Source organism: Cyprinus carpio, chromosome A11, assembly GCF_018340385.1.
Source record: "Cyprinus carpio isolate SPL01 chromosome A11, ASM1834038v1, whole genome shotgun sequence".
Classification (NCBI taxonomy): domain Eukaryota; kingdom Metazoa; phylum Chordata; class Actinopteri; order Cypriniformes; family Cyprinidae; genus Cyprinus; species Cyprinus carpio.
Genome location: NC_056582.1, coordinates 4,193,249 through 4,216,430, shown reverse-complemented (window position 1 = coordinate 4,216,430; position 23,182 = coordinate 4,193,249). Strand labels below are relative to the sequence as shown.

At 35.0% G+C, this 23,182-nt stretch overlaps 1 protein-coding gene across 4 annotated transcripts; it reads right to left on the bottom strand.

Moving 5' to 3' along the window:
* Positions 1–1,775: 1,775 nt before the first annotated feature.
* On the bottom strand, positions 1,776–23,027 carry LOC109063609 (draxin-like). Of its 4 annotated transcripts, none has more exons than XM_042765956.1 (7): positions 22,845–23,027; positions 12,268–12,754; positions 10,615–10,850; positions 5,337–5,454; positions 5,114–5,206; positions 4,081–4,170; positions 1,776–3,829 (listed from the first exon to the last, which is right to left on the bottom strand). In XM_042765956.1, the coding sequence occupies exons 2-7, from the start codon at positions 12,734–12,736 to the stop codon at positions 3,717–3,719; spliced, it is 1,119 nt and encodes a 372-aa protein (XP_042621890.1). In that variant the 5' UTR covers positions 12,737–12,754; positions 22,845–23,027; the 3' UTR covers positions 1,776–3,716. The 4 variants fall into 4 exon arrangements, with proteins under 4 accessions (XP_042621890.1, XP_042621892.1, XP_042621889.1 ...); XM_042765958.1 differs by having other exon boundaries at positions 10,651–10,850; positions 22,845–23,024; XM_042765955.1 differs by having other exon boundaries at positions 5,337–5,457; positions 22,845–23,023.
* Between the last annotated feature and the right edge of the window lie 155 nt (positions 23,028–23,182).

Sequence of the window (23,182 nt, the reverse complement as noted above, 5' to 3'; positions counted from 1 at the left end):
GGAAGGTAACGTCTTTTGATTTTATTTTTGTAGCCACTAAATTTAAACAGTTCTGTACGCAGTAGATAATTCTTTTTACATCAAATTAAAGTCATGTGGTGTGCTAAACCTTCAGAAAACAATGAACACACATATATCTCACATATTAAATCATAGAGAGGACCCTGCAGACCCTTATGTCCATAATTTGAGACTTTTATGACAAGCAGTTAGTTCAGGTTGTAAAATGTCAATGGTGCAACTCCTCAAAAAAAAAAAAATTAATTAATTAATTATTTAATTAATTAAACAAATCAAACCTTTTTACCTTTTCCTATTTAAATTGGATATCCTAACTTTCGCCAGTAGGAAAAATGGAATCAGTTTCCATTTTAATCTTTGCATATTTCCAATGGGAAAGGGGCATTGATTACACCTGATGGCTCAATCATTGAGGTGTGCTCTTGTGGAGGCCTATGTCCATGTTCAAAGTTACGAGTGCAGGAAGCGTAAAGCTTACTGTTCTGGTGTTAGGCTTGCATTGTGCAGGTGGAGTCACCTGTGGGCCCTGTTGTTCAAAATGAGAGACCCTCATTTAAAAGTTGCTGAGGGCCCAGTGGTTATCTCATACTGTATAGATAAATGGCCTGGAGGCTTCAATGGTAAGCTCAGATTGTATGCACCTAAGACCCAAGTGTTAAGTTTCATTTTGCAGTCTGGAGTCATGCAGTCTGAGGCTTTAAAAGGCCCTGTGTGGCATTAACCCACTATCCTGGTTCATTGATTAGCGCTAATGTGCAAAAATTATTTGGACTCTGTCACAAATATTGATATGGGGTGATAAATTGCAGGTGAAAAACAAGAAACAATGATACTCAGGAAGCAAGTGTGACACAGAATACACAAAGAGAATGGGAAGATAAATAAACAGCAAGTAAGGCAGAAGGACACAAAGACTGAGAAAGCAAGGTCACCTGCTCTGCAGAGAGCCTTCCATTCCCCGAACAGAGACAATGCCACGGACTATTAGTCAGTTTAGAGGACACATCCATGCATTATAGAGCTCTCTGAGGAAGTTTTTCAGAGGCATCATACACTGCCTGAGGTTCTAGATTCAATGGCAAGTCCAGGCTTTACCACCACTGTTCATCTTTTTGTGTCTCTGTGCTAATAAAATTCTCATAGTACCTACAGATAATGAATTTTCAAATTAATATCAAAATTCATGTAGTTTAGATAAATCATGCAATAAAGTTTAAACTTGTGGTGTGCAAACCATTCTGAATATTGCAGCACAATTCTTAAAAAAAAAAAAAAAAAAAAAAAAAAATTGAAACAATCAAAAGTAATAATTACATATCTTCTCTTGCCTGTTTAGATTATGTTTCATTATGATGTTTCATTATAATCTCACCTAAATCTAGACGACACAATATGGCTGACTTAAGAGCACAATAATTATTTTTATTTTGTTTATTTATTTTTTATTTTTTTGCTTAACCAGTTAATCACAAACCCCACGCCACAGCTAATCTTATTGTTCAACTGTTGCATTTAACAATGTGAATGACAATAAAACCAGTAGAATCGGCTGTGAGACTGGATTGCTGCTTTTGTTGGTTTGGGGAAAATATCACATCTTTACTAAGCACAGTATGCTTTCATGTACACTACACATATTAGCTAGTAAGTAGCAAATCATCAAAGTACCCCATGCATTTAGATCATGAACCTTCAGTAGCAGTGCATGGAAACATGAAGTGTACTACTGCAAAGAAGAGAAAAAACTGTTAGGATCCAAGTGTCCTTAGTTAAGTTTATTTCTGGTATACCAGTTAAAAATAATCAACAATTTATTGAGTGTGAGAAATTTCAAGTTGAAAACAGGTGACAGAAAAGACTTTACAAAGACTAAAGCATTTCAGCTCCACTAACATAAAAGTCTAATAAACAATTAAATCAAGACATTGATGGGATGCAGATGTTTGTCAGATCATAAAGAAGCTCAGAAGTTTAAACTGACAATTCATCCATCTCTCCCTCAATCTCCTCTGTCTACCTCTATCCCTCTAACCCATATAGGTAACAATCACTCATTCACCCATACATCTTTCTGTCAGAACGCACAGTCATTAAAGAAGAGCACACTGATACATCTCTCAATAAAAGAAGTTGTTTGGTACTTGAATAAATAAAGCATATATTACAAATAAACCAAACAAATCAATATCTATAATACAGGAGTAGCAATAGTTACTGACAGTAGTACAACAATAATCAGTAGAAAAGCCTTCCATTCAGACACAAATGATTCTGTACAAACTTATAAGTAAGTTTTGACAAACAGCAGGGTTGGGCAAAATTCATAATTTAAGGAGCTGCTTCCTTTAAATTCCGTAAGTGTGGATTCTCATATTCAGTTGGCCACAGTCAGAATGTTGAATTGGAATTTGAATAACAGAAAGAGGAATTGACCGAATTGTAATTCAAAGTAGAAATTAAAGTTTTATGACATAGCATAAATAATTGCATCATCAATTTAATCACTATTGTTGTATAACTGTGCTTATTAAATCCCTGATACGCGCAAATCATTTTTCTTTGAACAGACCTATTTCTATAAACTAAATACATTTTCACTTCCAACCAAGGTTCATTGAAAATGAATACATGCCTGTGAAAATTAAATAACATCCTGTACCACTTTCACTTAAACCTACCCTTAAACCTAACCAACAGTGTTAACCAAAGCAAATGTGAGATAAAAATGCATTAGCTAAGGAAACAATGGGACTTTCTACAAGTTTGATCTCTTTTATCATGACTTGTGTTTCATGAAACTCATAGCCGAGCGTTTTGCATCGCAAAGTGCAGTGCTGTACCGGGTGAGAGACTGAGCAAGTTTACTATGTTAGAAAAGCCATACATATGGAGCTGGTTATGTGATGCCAGTGTCAAAATGTATTTATTTACAAATCATGTGCTATGGTAAAAACATTTTGAGGTTATGCTATAATATTGTGCAAGGAACCATGGAAGAATTATTGTTTATTAATAGATAATCTGTCCCCATAATCATCATTTGTTTGAAAAGTTAAATGTTGTTGCCATTTTACTGCCTCTAGTATATTTTCAGGTTTTAATTATGCCTACCTGCATCACAAATAAAATCGGCAAATTTTTTTCAATTAATTTTGTTAAAAAAAATAAAATAAATACTGACCAAATTTGAATCTATCAATTACATAATATATTGAGCTATATATCTATCCACAAAAGTGTACTACTAGTAAAAGTATGTTAGAAAATTCAGTGGTCCATTAGTTGGCTTTGATTAATTCCGTGGTCCAAAAACACAATTTGATTATATTTAATGAAATTACAAATCACAGACAAATTTTAATAGGTGGCATTTCAAAATGTTATTATTAATATCATCTAGTGTTTCTATGTTGAGTGTGTGATAATGTTTATGGTTAATTCAAACTGAAAAATACAATTCTACTTCCTGTTTCAAATTAATTCTGTATCCTGATTGCTACCTCAATTCAAATCCAAGAATTTAAAAGCCATTCTATATTTAATTTTGACTCGTGCTCCCTCTTACAGGCAGATGAACAGTGTATGTACATTTATACTGTGGGCTGAGGACGTTTAACTTTGACCCACATTCTTCAAAGCTCAGTCCATCATCAGTCATGGGGTATCTCTCTATATGTCAGATGGCTCTCTATATGTCAGATGGTGATGAAGGCTCCTTGGTTGCTGTTGGCTGATTCTGGCTCCACACAGCGGCCCCGTCTTCGGGTCACCCTCCGCTTGCGGTGAAACTTGGCATAACAACGCAGACCTAAAGAATTTTACATTTTCTCAGGTTAGTGCCTTGATGCAATGTAAAAGACTTTATAGTTCTAAAAATAAACTTCATTTTCTTTAAGTAAAATTCAGTATTGTATTTCTTTCTTTTGATTTATCAGTGAAATACTGTAAGACCCAGACATGTTCCTGAGTTTTATGAGATTCCTTTCTATATTTTGTTTATTGCTCTAGAATGTTATTTTTCCTTCTAAGGAAACAAAAAAAAAAAAAAAACATACTCACCCTCTTCACACATGCAGTCATCATAACACTTGTTGTTTAGGCCACGATTGTGAGGTTTGCACTCATGTTCTCTCAGGTCACAACAGGAACCTAATCGTAGCACAGGATGAACCACAAATGTAAACACTGGCAAGAATTTTATAATATTTCTTGCTAATAAATATCATATTAAAGAAACAGTTCACTGTAAAAAATAAAAAAATAAAAAAATTTAAAAAATCATTTCATCATCATTTACTCATCCTCACATCATTGCAAACCAATATAACTTTTTTCTACTGTGAAACACAGAAGGTATATTTTGGAAGAAAGAAAGAAAGAAAGAAACTAATTCCTGGCCACTCTTTTCTATTGAAGGCCTATACTGTATTTTAGTCTTTTAATTCATCAATTTGCCATTTCCTGAAACCATTGTTCGAACATACGTTTGCAAGCATCACTGAAAAGTTATGTGGTTGAAAACTAGTGGATAGAAGCATATGACACTTGGCATGTGGAATTAAAAATTACATGCTGGAGATATTATATATTTCATATGCAGTTGAAATACAAACTTAGAAATGTTGTTTATTATTTGTCACAGCAGGTTAGGACAAAAGATATACTGTATATGGAAGAGATTTTAGAAGAGAACTTTTGTTTCTTTTCGCTTTATTACATTGTGTCAGGTTATTGCCCTGATGTAATGTAAAAACTCCTAATAGTAGTTTATTGGTTTAAAAAGTTTATTGGAATCAGCTGGATAATTTATTCAACGACACATTATAACTTAGGCAGAGAGTTGTCACTGTACCCCAATCTGCTTTGTGAATTAACTATTCTGACTGAAAAGATTATAGACTCAAAGGTTTATCTCATTTGCTCATAAATGTGCCCAGAAGACACTTGAAAAATACCATCAGTGTTCCATGGAAAAAAGAAAATCATACAGGTTTGAATGAATGGTAAATAATGATAGATTTTTAATGTGGTGAATGGGTGAACTATTCCTTTGATAATTGTAATATAAAAACAATTACAGCATTGCACTGACCAGGGAGGCAGTCGAGATGATGGTCACATGGGTCAATGACATCAGCATCAAGTGTTGCGTTCCCATTACTCTTGTTTTTGCCACGGCGTTTATCTTTATTGGGGAAATAGACAGACACAGGCCTCCAATGAAATCCTTTATTCAGAAATCAGCTGTGAGTTTGCTAATTATTTAAGCTTAGTAAAAACTGTTTTTGATTAGACTTGAGAATGCCCTTTCATACCTTTTCTTTTGTTGGATGGCCAAGCGTCTACAGGCTTCATATCCTCATAATCAGTCCAGTCAAAGAGTGCCATGTCCAGAGTCGGCATCACCTCCCCTTGAGTCTTCCCTCGACCCAGCTTCTGAATGAGATGGATTTAAAACATGGTTTTAGAAAGGTTTATTCTGGGTGATCAACTTGACGTCACCTTTAAGCAAGCTGCTAATTTAAAACCTGTGATATAACAACTTTGCACTGATTTATATTATAGGATAGCTGAGAAAAACTGTGAAGTACTTACACTAAAATAACAAAGAAATGCTTGAAGATACTAAATAGTATTCAAAATGCTAAATTCAGTGAAGTGACATATTATGCTAGTCCTGGCTCACATGGTCAGAGGAAGCATCACATAAGCCAAGTTTAGTGACAGCACCACCTACTGGTCATCTTACATTTACATTTATGCATTTAGCAGATGTTTTTTTATGAATTTAGTTGATGTGCATTCAGGCTATACATTTTTTTTACCAGTATGTGTGTACCCGGGGAATTGAACCCACAACCTTTTGTGCTGCTAACGCAAAGCTCTACCACTGAGCCACAGGAACACTTGTCTTCTGGACAAAATAATTTTCTTCATAATTCAATAAAAGCAACGTCCAGTTATGCCGTCACAAACTATTGTTTTTCACCTTCTGCAAATCTTTGGAAGCTTTAGAGGTGGAGAAAGTTATTATATTTTGATTTTGAAGATTTAAAGATTTTTTTATATATTTGATTTCTTTTTGAAATAATGTATACTGATTAATATTGCATAATAAAACCAAGGGCATTTATAATCATAAATAGGCTCAATGTTGATATCAATTAACAATGAACTGCCTGGCCTCACATTTATTCCAATTTAAAGTGTATTAAAAACATAAACGGCTGGATGACCAGTCATTTTATTAGTCATCCGACCAAAATGCTACTCCACCCTTTACAATTAAAGATCTAGGTGTTACATTAGAGAGTAAAGTTGTTGGGGTTTTTATTATAATTTATTACGATTTTTTTGACAATCATATTTTCCATGTCACCAAAACACCCTTCTTCCACCTTTGAAACAATGCCAAGTTATGGAACATGTTATCTCTTTCTGATAAAGAAAAGCTACTTCAAGCATTAATGCCCTCAAGACTAGATTATTGTAGTGCACTGCAAAGTGTCTGCCTTGCTTCCGTAAACAAGCTATAGTTGATTCAAAATGCAGCTCCTAGTGTTCTTGCCAAGTCAAGAAAATATTATCTTATCACACCAATTTTATCGTCTCTAGACTGGCTACCTTTCAAATTCTGCTTTAATTTAAAAATATTGCTACTTATAGAGCACTAAACTGCTGAGCTCCTTTGTATTTAACCAATCTTGTATCTCATTACAATCCATCATAAGGTCACAGAACTCTAGGATATCAAAGTCTGATATAGAAGCATTTTTACCTTTGGCTCCTAAACTCTGGAACAGCCTTCCTAATAATGGCCGGCACTCAGACACACTCTCTCAGTTTCAATGTAGATTAAAGACATCTCTTTAGCCAAGCTGAAGTGTTTCTGTCTGAAATAGTGAATTGTGTTCAGTCCACTTAGGGTCAGTTTTAACATACTTTTAGAACTTTAGCAAAATACAATGGTTTCAGAGATTAAAGCAAATGTAAGGGATGTAATGAAATGTTCCCTGTTTATTAGATTCCAAAGACACAGTAACACTGAAACTGTACTGTACTGTGAAAAGCACTAAACCAAAAAAAACAAAAAACAAAACAAAAATATTATTCTCCCTCATGTCATTCCAAAATTTGGCCTGTCATTTTTTTTAATGGATCACAAATGAAAAATTATGAAGAATTAGGAAGAACAATTACTCACAATTAGGTACAAAAATAGAGATATGAGTTGTGGTTTTACACCCTTCAGTGCTGAAACAGCAGAGGTTAGCAATCTTCAGATATCACTTTGCAAATACTAACTCTTGGAAAGAACATCTAGTACTAAGAAAGGCAAATTCGGAGAACATCCTTTACACACACACACACACACACACACATATATATCAGGTGTTCAACATCTTACTAAAAGATCCTTTTACCATAACAAAATGTACCCTTCATATGTCAGACCAAAGAAAAAACTGCATCTATGGAATAAAAATATAGATGAAATACATACAAAGAGGAAAATAAATGTGTAATACTGAATATAAGTAACATAAGACAGTAGTATGAATATAATGAAGAGTAACAATAAAAATAATAAAAAAAGAATAACTCATAATTAGGGCTGCATGATTAATCGCATGTGATTTACTGACTATACTGGCTTTACTGACGAGACACACGACAATCGCATGCAATTAATCATGCAGCCCTACTCATAATGAATAATAATGTATAAATAATGAACATGAATATGAAAAGAAAAAAATAACAATATTGGAAATTTGCATACACCACAATATACATAACTGCAAATCCCAATTCTAAAATTCTCTGAAATTCCCTTGAAATTTCCATGTCCACTGAAACCCTAAAAAGAGCTGTATGAACATTCAAAATGTACCCTTTTGTGTTCTAAAACATAGTAGAATACCTAGGGCTAGATTTACTAAACAAGGCAACTTAGCGTGAGACTGCAATCCCATGAAAGCACTGATGGGAGTGGAAAGTTCTGCCAAAAAAAAATAATAAAAGAAAAACCTTAAATTGACTACTGTTAGTAGCTGTTAGTAAATCTGGCTCTTAGATGTGTATACACTGAAGCCTGCACTCTAAAGCTTCTGGCATCACATGCTGATATGTGTATGAGCTCCTGTAAAGTTTTTGCCAGCGACTGGAGCAACAGCAGCACTGACACAGTACAAGTGAACATCATTAAGGATGGTGCTCTTCTGGGAGTTGAATGACTGGAGAGGACAGAGAGAATCTAACCAGAGTAATAACTGACTTCTGCTGCTCAGTGCCTCAGCAATACAAGGAAAAACACTGTGTGAAATCAAAATACCACATTCTTTCAGTTTCGCTCTTGAAATTTTATTTCATGATAAAAATATACCTTATAATTAAACTATATGGAGTACAGTAGTATAGATAAATGGATAGATATATAGATTGTCTCTAAAGACTACAGGTGATCTATTAGAGGAATGGCAGTTAGATTAAGTGCAAACTGAAGATCTGTCTTTGTATTTCTTTATCTAAGGCTGTTAGTGATCGAAGCCTAATTAGAACTGTCTACAGTACTTTAAGTCATTGAACTGCAATCCACAGCATTTTAGTAGCAGCTGGGGGTTCGTGTGATACAGTTTCAATTTTGTGTAGCCATAATGCTCTGTGTAGCCATACAACTTACATATGATTGTGTACCATTTGACATTATAGTGCTTGCAGTGCAATACTGTTTTGAAATTCTTTAGCATTTCTTCTTTTTCTTACATCATTTCCTGCAATTAATTCAGCCTGGACCACTTGAACAAAATTGACTTATAAAGTTGGGATCAGGTAAATAAATAAACTGTTTTGCCCACCAACCTCATTTGCTGGTAAATGGCCAATTTTACAAGCAATTTGTAACCCAAGTGAGCCTTAATGTTAAAAACAAATATAAGGCCACCCTTGTTGGGATCTTTTAGAACAATGTGCAGAGCAGCAGGTGCTACACACAATCAGAACCACCACAAGGTTTGACAGACTTAACTGTGTTTTGCTCTTATATTGTTATTTTTTTTCTGGTATTAATAAAAATAAACAATAGTATCTCTCCCACCTCTTCACTTCTCTGTCAAATTTTGCAGTTTGAATTGAAAATACTGAATTGAAAATATAGTCATATACTGTATAGTCAAAATATAGTCATTCACAACTGAATGTGACAATACAAGGATTTTTTATATTTTCAACATATTAGGCACACAAAAATGCAAAAATGCTGACTTTAGCTGAAAGAAAAATACTCTTTGTTATTGTTAAAGTTTATTGTTAAAAAATAAAGATTGCATGGGTGAATATTTTTAAATTAAATTCTTATTCTTTTACTATTCTTCTTTCTTTTTCGTTATTTCCCAAAAATCCATGTATTATTTAATTTAAATAAAAAGACCATTACATTGTGGTGTGGTAAGGTAAGGTAAAGTAAAATACAATAAAATACAACAAAATAAAATAAAACACAATAAAAAAAATTACATTAAATAAATTGATACCTCAAGATTTAATCTACTTAAGATTAAAATTTAGAAATCACCTATTGACTTTAAGTCAGAATTTTCACCAGTAACAGTCTATGCTCATCTCTCTGCGTCTCATTCTGGCAGCTAACTTTGCTTTCTGGATTATTTTAGCAAAAACACTATTCTTTTGCTGCTTTGTAAGCGTTTGTATGTCCTTAAGGAAATGCAAATGTAGTTTTTATTAATATCAGTATCCGGGCCTAGTGATGTCCCTCAAGAGAATCTGAATATATACAGGGAGTGGTAAAAAGAGTTCCAGGGAGGAGAATGGAGCAGAACAGATGGCTGTGAAAAAGAGGAGCAGGAGGATGGGCGAGCGACATCTCACCCCTCACTCGCTCTTGTGACAGCTCCCCTCCTCCACCTCCTCCCTGGTGCAAAGCGAGCTTGGTAATTTTACTCGTGTATGATCTAGCCCCGGGCGGCACTCAGTAATAAGCACGGCACAGAAGCACAGGTAAATAAATCTGTGTGATGAAGCGCTGCACACCACAAGGTTGACAAGTACCACCACTACTGGCTCCAAACAGCATTTCAGTATCTATATCTGCCACAGTGTGTGGTTCCAATGAAGATGTTCATTTTGGGATCTAACAACAAAATGACAGAGTGGAAAAAGACTCAAGGCACTTTAACACAGGCTGAAAGCAGCAAAACGTCCCAAGAGTAATGGCAATAAGTATTTCTAACAATAAAACCAGGATGCTGGTGAACTGTTTAACAAAAAAAAAAAAAAAAAAAAAAAAAAATACTATATATATATATATATATATATATATATATATATATATATATATATATATATATACATATATATATATATATACATATATATATATATATATATATATATATATATATATATATATATATATATATATATATATATAAAGAATCAAGGCAAACTGCTCTGCACTTATTTTCCCCCCAAACAATACAAAAATGCTTCAGGACATATTGAGCACAGTCCTCTGTGTAAATGAGAGAATAACAGCATCTTAGGAAACTAAACACTTTGGACAACACAACAGACCTTCATACTCAAGGACGCTTCTGCTTGCCAGGGTACCTGGGGTTTGGTGGAGGCTGGGGACAGTGTTGGGGGATGCTCGTTGATTGCCGTGGTTACCAAAATGGGGAAGAGAGAGGAGGGAGCTTCAGTGAGTGGGGCATTGTCGTGATTGGGCGGGGAGGTGTAAAAACCATCCTCAAATGCATTCATATCCTTCAACAAGGAGCCTAATTCTGGTTCAGGGTCATAGAGATCCCCTAGGAGAAAAAAGAGAGAGAAACTATGGTCGGTCTTTAATAAAATTAGTATTCGTAGTACATGTTGACAATATTGCTAATTTTGGGGTGAAGTTTACTAATCTATATTAGCAGAGTGACAAATCCAAACTTTTCCTGCTCACTGGCAGATATTATTTCAAATGTATCCAGCTAAGCACACATTCAGCTTCAAGCCACATTCAAATAACGTACACTACTTGGTCCACTACTGGAAATCAGTCTAATGTGATTAATGTGATTAATGATTAATAGAAAGTTAAAAAAAAAAACAGCATTTATTTGAAACAGAAATCTAACATTGTAACATAATAAAAGTTTGATAGTGTCATCACAGCTTTCTCAAAAATATTAAGCACTACAACTGTTTTCAACATTGATATTATTAGGGTTACTAGAAACTGCACCAGCTCCAATTGTGGTCCAGCCCAACATGTGAAGACTTCAGATGAGGTCAGCTATGGAGACTGAAGAGACTATTATCAATATGTCAGAATCATAATGATCATAATGATCTATATTCTCACATCCCAGACTTTAAGCTTAACATTGATAAATTAACGCTTCTCATAGCTATGTGAAAATAAGTGTATAATTGGAATAGTTCATTGTTGGAGCTGAGCTAAACAAGAGAAAGAGAGATGCAGAGCATGTGCAGAGCAGGGTGACGCAAGGAACAGTATTAAGAACCGCTGCTTTAGAACACTGATTTTGAAACTTGTGAATCCATTAGAATTGTTAGAAGACAGAATCGCAATTCATATGAGAAGAGATTTTTACGTGCACCTCTAGTTTTCTCTTCCTCTTCTCTAAAGCAGCGCAGCATGGCCTCGCCCCCTTTGCTGCCTTTTCCCGAGGGTGGGGTTTATCTGGGTTGAAACATCATGAACCTGGGAAGTAACTTGTTGTAGTCCCTACCAGGCGTATTTGTAGGCATTAAACTGTCTGAATTTTAGAAGATGATATCTTCATTTGCACTGAACTTTCAGATTTGTAACTTTGCAGATATTGTTTATGCACAAACAGCAACATTACACACTAACTAACGTTAAAAAAGTGAAATCGCAATCAACCACCCCTTTAAACAGAGAAAAGCATTTTACATTTAAGTAACTTCTAGTGTATTCTTTACCTTGGACCTTATTCTTGAAACACAAAATGACAAATAAAAAAATATTATATATAATATATATATTATTATATATATTATATATAACTTAAGATATGTTATCTTTAATAAAAATAATAATAATAAATAATATATATATTTTCTTTGTCCTTTTGGCATAGATGTTTCAGCAACAGAAATATGGGGGATAATTTCTTATGAAATAAAATGCTTATCATATTGCACATGACTCATATTTACAAAGTAGAAAATTAAGCAAATCTCAATTACCTTTAGCTCGACCTTTGTCTCTTTTGCCTCCCTGTTTTCTGTGATCAGCCTGATGACCGTGGCCATGTCTCCTGCCTTTACGATTGAACTCTCCCTCCGGTGGATGATTTCCCCGCCGCATATGAGCAGGACCCCTGACCTCCTCATGAACCTCCGTCCTCATACTCTCCCCAGGCCCTATCTCCAGCCTTACAGGGCTTAGACCCTCCAGACTTGTCCCATCATCCTCCGGTTGATCCAGTGGCCTTTGAGAGTGAAGCACAACACTATCCTTTTCTTTACGTGACCAGTGTCTCCATCGTTGGCTGCCGCCCAGTAGTCCTATTTCATGGTCTTGCTTGGAGTCAGAGGTGGAAGACAGAGCCAGACTCCGTTTGGCATTTTCAGATTGCATCTCAGAGCTGTACGAGGTGTGGGTCAGTGTGATGAGGAGCAGAGCTAACAGACAACAAAAGCTGGGAGCCGCCATCTTCAAACACAGTGCAACCTGTTGTTTAGGGCAAGATCAGGTCAGACTTTTGCACTTTGAATACATGTAAGTGCACACACCTTAATTATTATTTTGAGAAATACTTATTAAATATCCTTTTTTTTTTTTTTTTTTTTTTTTTTTTTTTTTTTACATATATCATGAATAGTTCATTCCTAAATATCATCAACAACATATGCCATTTTAGGTTACACTTTATATTAAGGTCCAATTCTCACTCTAAACTATCAGTTAACTATGACTTTTGCCTTAATAAATTAATTACTGCTTATTAATGGTAAGTAAGGTAGTTGTTAAGTTTAAGTTCATGGCCATACAAAATATATGTTTAAACTACTAATAAGCAGCCAATATGCTAGTAATATGCATGCTAATAAGCAATTAGTTAATCGTGAGAATTGGTACCTAAACTAAAGTGTGATTTTTACAACAAGAATTAAGGTAAGTGTGGTTCCTCTATGATATGATTTCCTTTTTTTGTTGTTGTTGGTTGAACCGTTTGTTTCTTGGACCACATTCATCATTTGGCAATATCACATGGCAATATTATCAATTTTTACATTTTTTAAATATTAAGGATGTTAAGACTACCCCCCACCCCCCAAAAAAATGCATGCTCAGCATGTAAAAAGCATTTTCAGTGTATGTATGAATTACATTTGTAATATTATATTTGTAATGTTATGTTATATTTGTAATATGACTAACCATCACTGACACACTGGCAGATAGACAGACCATTTATAACACCCAGTTTGCATCTCATTGTTTGGCCATGTATTCAAGAATCCAGCCATATAAATTTGGATGTTATACCTAATATACCTTGATAATAATGTTTATCATAACTTAAATTAATCAAAACTGAAAAAAAAAAAAACGTCAAACTTTCAAGGATTTTCAAGGAAACTTTTGAATTTTAAATCAGGACTTCTCAAGCCAGACCATAATGTTACACCCACAAATATACTTTCATATTTAAATAATAGCTTTGCTTTGCTTTGACATGAAATAAACAAGAGCTCAAAGGCAACCTTAATGTGTTGAGAAAACTTGCCAGACTAAATATCAGGTTTGGATTCCCATAGGCTAAGAATAAGAGGATCCAAAGGAAGAATCTTTCCTCAGGTGACATATCAAAGTCAAGCTTATGAGGAGGCTCTCACCATGGATCTCACCATGCAAATCAGTGACATGGGTCTTACTTTGATCATCCAAGGTCTGCTCTCATCCTCAGATGCCCCCCTCAGTAAAACTGGCACCTTTGTCCCTGAGAGCTGCTCACGTTACATTTAAGACTGACACCAATGGTACTGATACAAGCATGCTAACTTTACATCTAACATGTCTTTCTGATGATTTGTCATGTTTATAATGATGAAGTAAGGCTATTCTTGATGGCTTCCAGTCATTATATTTGAAAGAATGTCACCAGTAATTACTTGTGGGATGCATTTGTATGCATTTTGTATATTATAGATAAGGAATTGCAATGAAACTAGAAAATAATAATTTAGCCAGTTTATGAATTGTGAGGCTTGTGTGACCAAACCACATTTTCGCTAGTGATAACCATGCTCAAAGAGTAGGTCATGGTGCTAGAAATGCCAGTGTCATGGGTTTGATTCCTAGGGGATGCATAAACTGATAAAATGCATACCTGTAAATGTTATCAGCAAGTGAGAAAGAGTACAAGAAATGTAAATCTGCCCAACAAGTCCATTTTATTCCAAATGAAAATCACTTAATGCTAAAGATTCCTTGTAGGTAGTAAGACTGCTTGGGCCAATTTAATTAATGCATCAGATGTACAATTTAACCTGAAGCTCTTATTCAGAAAGGCACAGATATTAACTTCAAAATTAAAGATGAATTTTCAATTAATTACTTTCAATTTAAGATAAGTTCACATCCAGTTTTATCTTATGTTTATTGTTTACATTTCACAGAATGGAACATCTTTTTCGTTTTTAACATACGTTTTATTCTGGATCATGTCTGTCTTCTGAATTGCAGAGCTTTGCCAAAAGCTCTCTTCCGGGATCAGAATAAGGCTTTGTGTTTTATGGACCAAAAATATGTGGGGTGGTGGTTGTGGCTTCTGTGTGTGGTAGGATTTGTCACAGCCTGTTTAATAGCTGTTGCAGTAACATTTTACTTTTACACTCAGAAAGTAAAATTATTATTATTAGTAGTAGTAATAGTAGTAGTAGCATTACTTGTAGCAGTAGAAGTAGTAGTAGTAGTAGTAGTACCTCAGTCATCAGACTGCTTAATCTCAACATTCTGGATATGACTTGACTGGATATGTGAGTGTGCGTCACATTAATCATATTTCACAAAAGTTTCTTTATATGCAAAATGTATTCAATGCAAAATTAATTAGTACACCTATAATTCATTTGGACTGGATGAATAAATGATCATCCAAATTCCATACAGTACATCTTTAAAAATCTCTAAATTCTTATTGCCGCCTTTAGGATGCAAGTAAAATTATCAGAAGAGAACATTACTCTTCATTGCCTTTGCAACTCGAGAGCACATTAAGATAGCAAAACTTAAATTGCAGCTCAATCTCTCACCATTATTGCCTTATAATTAGTATCTCAGTGCTGTGATTTAGGTAATGAATCAAGCTCAGTGAAATTAAGCAGAATTTAATGAGAAGGGTTTGGTACATCTGCGTGGTAATGAGGAGCCTTTGATATGCCATGGTTTATATTATACATTTTTCCCTTTTGCAATCAGATTCAAAAATGTCTTGCATGCACACACAGCAAGGTTTAGGACAACTTTCTACCATCAATCTTTGCTACGTACTCTCATCCAGAGATATGGCAGTGTACACATAGGTTTTAACATTGTGTTAGTGCTACCATTAGCATTAGTATTAATTAGTGCTTGTATTGAGTTATAGCCTACACTTTTATGGGCTTAGGGGTGTGTGCTTACATTGTGTTGGTGTCAGCATTAGCTTATTTAGGTTTCTCTGAGACTTTCTTTAATGTGGGTGGGGGTAGTTCATCAACCTGGCAACCCGCTCAGGAAGGCATTCTGCTCTGTGAAGACAGCAGCGTATGATAAATCAATGGGGATGGAGTATTGAGCTTGTGTGGGTCAATAGTTGGACCAGCCTTATCAGCCACAGACACACAAATGCACCTCACACCCTGCAGTGATGTTGTGTAGGGTTGCTAACCAGAGGACTTTATTGTGAGCTATTTAAGAACCTGTCCACAAAGACTATGTGAAGGAAATTGCATATGAGACTAGGTAGCCAAAACTCCTGCCAGAAGAAATTTGTATCAAGATTGAAGGCTCTTCATTTGGGAATTCTCACTGGTTGCTTTGGGCTGTGTCAGTCAGTTGTACACAATTGTGAGTTTTCACAACCGGAGAGAATTTAAATCGACCACTGAGCTTTAGTCTCCACACAATTGCTGGTCTCTATTCAGTATGAGCACTCCCCTGTAGACTTTGTTAGAATGACAAGTGTGTTTGTTATTAGCTCATTAGTCTCTCATCCACCACACACACACACACACACAAAAAAACAGCAACAGTAAAGATACCCCCCCCCCTCCCCCCAAAATAAAAAACTGTGTAAAAATTAAACAAACATGCAAAAATGTCTGGAAGCTGCTCAGATTCCTGAAGAGTCTCTATAAATTAAGGCTCTGGCTGTTTTGATTCATGCTGATCCCATACAAAAACTGCCTACTGTCATGTGACAAACAGGTGGAGCTTTGAGGGAGCTGAATGATGGGATGAAATTGAGTCTTGAGATGTGGGAGCTGTGCACCCTGCTGGGCTTGGTAGGACCTCACCCACAAAGACCACACACCATTTAAATAGGACCCATGGATAACATATACAACATCTGGCATGAGATGGCAAAGGCCCAGGGTTCAGTCATGAGGTGAGATGCTGACCATGAGATGACAAGAAAGAGAGGGAGATTTATAAAGATGCTGGGCTATGCAAAATCAATAAAACAGCCAATGACTAAAATGCTGCCTATTTGTTCTGTATACGATGACTGTTTATTAAAATGTGGTTTCTAGATTTTGAAAAGGCCTTGATCAAAACAAGAGAGTAAATATACTTTTTTTTATATATAAATCTGGAATGCAAATTTTTACTTTGACAGTAAGAAAAAGCTGAGTACTAATTCTCACATTTTCAGGAGAATGCTGTATATTTTACCCAGAAAATGTGAGTGGTGATTACCACTGTGTTCCTGGAGATTACAAGTGTGTTACTATCCTAAGGTGTTCAGAGTGGTTTATACAGTACCATGCTACTATGGTTAGGTGTAATGAGTGTGTGAGAATTGGTCTCTATACTAAAGTGTTACCATCCTACCCCACATCTAAACTTAACAACTACCTTACTAACTATGAATAAGCAGCAAATTAGGAGTTTGGTCAGGAAAAAAACTTAGTTAATAGTGAATATGTGTTCCCTATTCTACAGTGTTACCAAATATATATACTGATTGTGTATCCTAGTGAATCAAACTGAGAGACAATTTTGAAGGCTCAGGAAACAATTGCAGGTGTTTTGAGTTGATAAGCTGATTGGCATGTCACCATATTCTAATTTGTTGAGATTGTGAATTGGTGGGTTTATGTTAAATGTGAGCCAAAATCATCACAATTAAAAGAACCAAAGACTTAAACTTCTTCAGTCTGTGTGCATTGAATTTATTTATTACACGAGTTTCACAATTTGAGTTGAATTACTGAAATAAATGAACTTTTCCACAAACATTCTAATTTATTGAGATGCACCTGTATATATCAAATTGATGCTTGTGGCAAGCAAAAACTGTAAAAAGGTCCCTCACACATGATTATATTTTATATTTATTTATTTATTCTTCTTATTTTTGTCATCAGTTATGTGCTATACTTTATGTTACATTTTATGTATTTTATTTAGTTTGTTTATTGCATTATTTAAGTGTTGTGTGTGTGGTGTTTGTCTTTCTTTGTATGACCCTGTGCAACATCCATAGAGATGTACTGGCCTTGTTTTATGGGCAGGCCACTAACAATGAATTCTGATTTATTCATGTGATCTTTTATTTTTTGTTATGGTGGTTATCAGCACATTTTGGTATTTCAAGTAAATTGGTATATTAAAATGACAAAACTTGTAAGATAAATAAAATAAGTTACTTAATAAATAATTGTTTAGCTTAATAAAAAGCTGTAAAATACACAGGCACCAATATACCATCCTTTATTACATGAAATATTGTCGCCATATTTTTTAATAGAATTTCTGGAAACCATAGCTGCTAGTTTGCTACCATAAATTTAACAGGATATATTAACAGGGTTTGATATATCATGTCCAGTTGAGCAGTTATCACTTAGTAGTTACAAGAGCATAAATGTTAACAGTTAATTGTTAAATGTTCATATCACCCTAAGTATGAAAAATAATAATAGTGATGTGTGAGTTGATGAAAAGCTAATAATTCTTTAAATCATAAAAATGTAAAGTTAAAATAAATAATTGTAAAATTAAATCAATATAAAACACTTGAAATCATGTAATTATTTATGTGCATGTCATGTGACTGACATTAAAAAATCTTGAACATGTGACTATGTAATTAGCTTATTAAAATGTTATCTTAAAATCTCAGTGTATACTTCAAGTCAATATTTTAGTTCAAAAGTGTTCGGCTGACAAAAAAGTTTGGGAATCCCTGCCTGTGAATCAAGAACACATTTAATAGTCAAACTATACAATATTGTAACTTTGACATGTTATCAGCATGTTAAAATTCACCAAGCTTAAGTACTGAATATATTTTTAAAATGCACAGAAAGAATTTTCAATTTCTTTGATAATTTCTTTAAATTTCCAGTCCATCCAACATGAATAATCAATTATACATCCTGGAAACACATTCCAGTAACCAACAGATAGTCCTGTGTAGTATCACAAAAAAACAAATCACAAACACATGCTTCAGAGTCAGTGCATATGAGATACAAGACATATAAGTATAGCCATAAAACAAACAAAGATCTCAGTGGATTCATGTGGTAGTACTTCTGCTGTTTGTAGAGTAACAGCAGGCAAGTTATGATCATATAGGATATTCAACAAAGGGTCACAACATGGAGCCCAGCATGGTGCTTGGAAACTCAGCAAAAGACAACGAGAGCCAGACCCAGATAAAAAAAATGAAAAAATATCCCAGAAAGAAAACAGCTAGGCGGTGAGTATGTGTGAGCACAACATGGTGTTCAGAAACTTCAGATCCTACTACTGTGTGAATAACTGATAAAAGCCTCCACGAGTGACATGCATGATATTGTGAAAAAGTTTGAAAGGAATGTGGAGCTCACTAATGAACTCACTGACATCTCAAGAGGAGGGAGAGCTTCCACTGTGAGGTCTTCAACATCTCCTCCTGCTGAGATCTGGGGCTTCATAAGCCATCTGTTGCACCCCTGCTACCTCCAGAAAGCCGAAGAACAAAAAAAACCTTTTCATCAGGATGAAAGGTTGAAGCCTTTTCTCTTTCTCAACTGGAAGATCTAAGAAGGTTATATCTTTGTGTGAGTTTTCTGATGCTGAATGAGGTGGAAACAGACCACATATGGGACACAGTGAACATTTCCTCAGTCAATACCAGCTAACTCTAATTAGTTTCTATTCCAGGTATTATATGTAGGTCTACCTTAGTTGTAGGATCAGGTCAAGTTTGGTATGTAGAAGCAATTGGCTGCACTCCACTCCCCACAGCAGATTCACACCCACCAAATCTACCAGACCGTGAAGACAGTCTTAGCCATCAAGAAAGGGTGGCACTATTGTGAACCCTCAAAGATATTTTGCTACAGCGCTGTTGCTTACAGCCTACAAAAGGCAGCATCCTCACTGAATTTCTTACAAACAGCGCTCCCCAGGCAAAGAACATGGGACACTTGACTTACATTTGATTTCATGTTAGCATGTTGCTTCTGTTTTACACAGTTCAGCACTTCATGCAAAGTGATACAGACACAAAAGCAAAGTTAACGTAAAATTTATTTTAAGAAAGTTGATGCTGAAGTTTGGCTTTCTGTCTAATTTGAGCGCATTTGTTAATTTAATTATTTGTTGTTTTCTCTTTAATTACAATACATTTTAAGTTCTGGAATATTTGAAGAACTTTTGAATTTGAAAACACAAGTGGAATTTTTTTTAATTTTATTATTGAGTTATTAAATAGGTTTGATTGGCTTTTAAGGTCATTAGTTGTTCATTCTATGACCCTGATTTAAAGATGACCTTTATCTGCCTATACATGACAGCATTTAAATCATTAGATTTGTAAATGTATCCATCATCATTCATATTTAACAGTCTAACTACTGTGGTTTTGTATTGAGATATTGATTTAGTATAATACTGAGGTACCAGGGACTGATATTGCACAAAAAACAAAATTCTGGTATCAAGCCAACCATAAACCTTTGACTAAATGTGGAAAGTCTACAACGACACCAATAATATTACTGTAATACAAATATCATAAGTACAATTTCATACTCCACTCAGGTAAAGAATATTGCTTTGTCACAATTTATTTTTAATGGAAGTCAGATATTGCACTGCTGGTGTGTTGGTCCATATAAGCACATTATATGTGACTAAGATCAATCAAAGGGAAAAAACAAATGCTTAGCTTAGCAAATTGCATCGTTCCAATCTTGCACTGAGAATCTGAGATAAGGTTGGCTGAAACATTAAGATTTCACAGGCAGCCTCCTATTAAATTACAAAAATCAAACAAAAGAATGCTTCAAAAGAGGGAAATAAACCCACACAAATGAGAGCACCCATCTCTTGACAAATAGTTTTTTCAGCAATTTCACACCTCACATTGTTCGTTTTGGCAGCTCTAAAAGTGTCAAGGACACAAAACACATAGCAACAGGCTAAGTGTTAAAACTGCCATAAGGAGGATCCATCTGGTGCCAAGAGCTGAGGAAAAGATAGAGAGAGATCCTGTCTCCAATGTGACTGCTTACAACACATGTGGTGCTCCATCAAATATCACTGTTTCGCAGTATCACAACTGGCTCCCTGCAATGTGTCTCCTTATCTTCTAGCTGAGCATCCTGGCAGAATGCTCCTCATTCTCACAGCAGGGAAATCTCCTTCATCCTGTCCCAAAAACAGTCAGACGCAAAAGCACACACACTCCTGAGTGGGAGTCTTTATAGGCATGTTGTGAGGTGTGAAGACAACAAAAAGAATGGAACATGGAGAACCACGCCATATGACATCAACCGTAAAACTAGTCCGCATGGAAATGTTTCTGTTGAGTAAAAGCAGTTTCCATAGAAGACAAGCGGGAGACAAAGACAGTGTCTCATTTGCTAAGCAATAGACCAGCTGTCTCCAGTGTTCCACAAAGACTGATTCCCAGTTGGCCAGCAGGGGATTGAGGCTGGAGAACAAATCATGATGGTCTACCTTTGGAGTGTCTCTTAACAATCACCCTCTAGCAAGAATCAGCAGAAGGTCATTCAGACCTGGCTATTAATAGCTTCTTTGACATTCATTCAGCATTGTCTTGATACCACTGTATGGCATGATCAATAATTTATCATCTTTAAAAACATCATTCTTTAGGAGTGTGACTTTGTAATTACAACACACATTTGGAAAACACAATTACCAAGCAATAATTTAGGTTTACAATAATGTAAAAAAAAAACATTTAAGTAAAAAAAAGGTACAGAATGATGGAAACGAATGACCAAAAAGACATGGATATCACACTTCTCAACACCATTTATAAGCTGTGCAGCTGTGTTAGTATGACAACAGAGCCTACATGAGACTCAAGCATTTATTAGGGCCAGAAAAAAAAAATGCATCTAAAACAATCTTCTAAAGTCACAGAATCACAGTTTTGCAGAACTTTAAAAAACTTTTTTTTTGCTACATTTACAGTAGAGAACTGCAGTCTGCAATTATAAAATTTAAGGTACAAAGTGATGATGGTATAAGTATTACTGGATGGCATTTTTGTTCCTGTATATGTTGCAGTACATGTACTGTATATGTCATTAAATTTACTCATATAGCTAGTGTTAATTATACCTATATTTGAGTAATTAAAATCTGTTTATTACCATAAAATGGACTGATAATAACACAATAGAAGACCAAATGATGACTTACAGTTCCTAAAAATTAATCATTCCAGCAACTGTGGCCAATAAAGACAAATATATAAATTATTAAATGAATAACTGCAACAATATTTGACTGTAAAAGTATACATTTTGCCTTATTTTTGACATTACAGTAAAATGATGTATTGTCTTATCAAATATGGTTATTTATACCCATACTCTATGTGACAAAGCAATTTACTTTTAAGTATTAACATATTTCTACTATATCATTTTACATTCTTTTCAATTAAAAAAAAAATTCACATGGATTGACCAAGTTGATGTATAATTACGTGTGCAGAAAGAGAAAGAGCCTTATTTGGAGTCTAACTAAAATTCATAATTGCATGGTTTCAAACTCAGCTGCCCACTCAATTCAAGACAAGACAATTGTGAGCATAAAGATACGATCAAGCTTGTGCACACGCAGGTGCGCGCGCGAACAGACGCACTCTCCTACATTTTCTATTCCTCCTCTTTATAAAATATCATGAACATTTTACGAAAAATGAAACTGCTTATAAATCATTTAAGCACATTAAGAAGATATGGCGACTGCTTACGGGGTGTATCCTGCATAGACAAACGGCAAAATGCATATCTTAATGGTCAAGTTTTAAAAGAAAACTGTTATCCATACAGTTTTTAAGAGACTAACATAATTTGAGATTTGAAAATAATATAAATGAAAAACATACTTAGCAGATAATAAGGATAGGAAAGGAATAAGAGGCAAAAGTTATCTTACTGAAACCCCCAAGCGAAACAATAATAGCCCTATAAAAAAGATTTGTAATATGTTTCCGTCAAAATATTTGCGCAAACAAACACGATACAACACAATCTTTAAAGCATGAGAATGAGTAAAAGAGCAGCACTCTCACCGTGTATTATTCCGTTGAGAAGGAGCCGAATGAAGAAGCGGATTACAGATAAACTGTCTCGCGCTCAGAAAGTCGAGCGCGCTCCCCGAATGCGCGCCGCTGTTAAGTCTGATGTCAGTGATGATGGATTGGGAAAAAAATCAACGAACAAGCTTGCCACACAATTATCCCACAAGAAAGAATGAACATGCATTCCTACACATCTGCTCAGAAGGAAAGCTTAAAAGGGGACAAGCAACAGCCCTCACAAACAGGGAAGTTTTGATTTAATTATATCTTTGTAAACTAAACTAATTAATCCAGTGAAAGGTAATACATTTACTAACATAATGCAATTG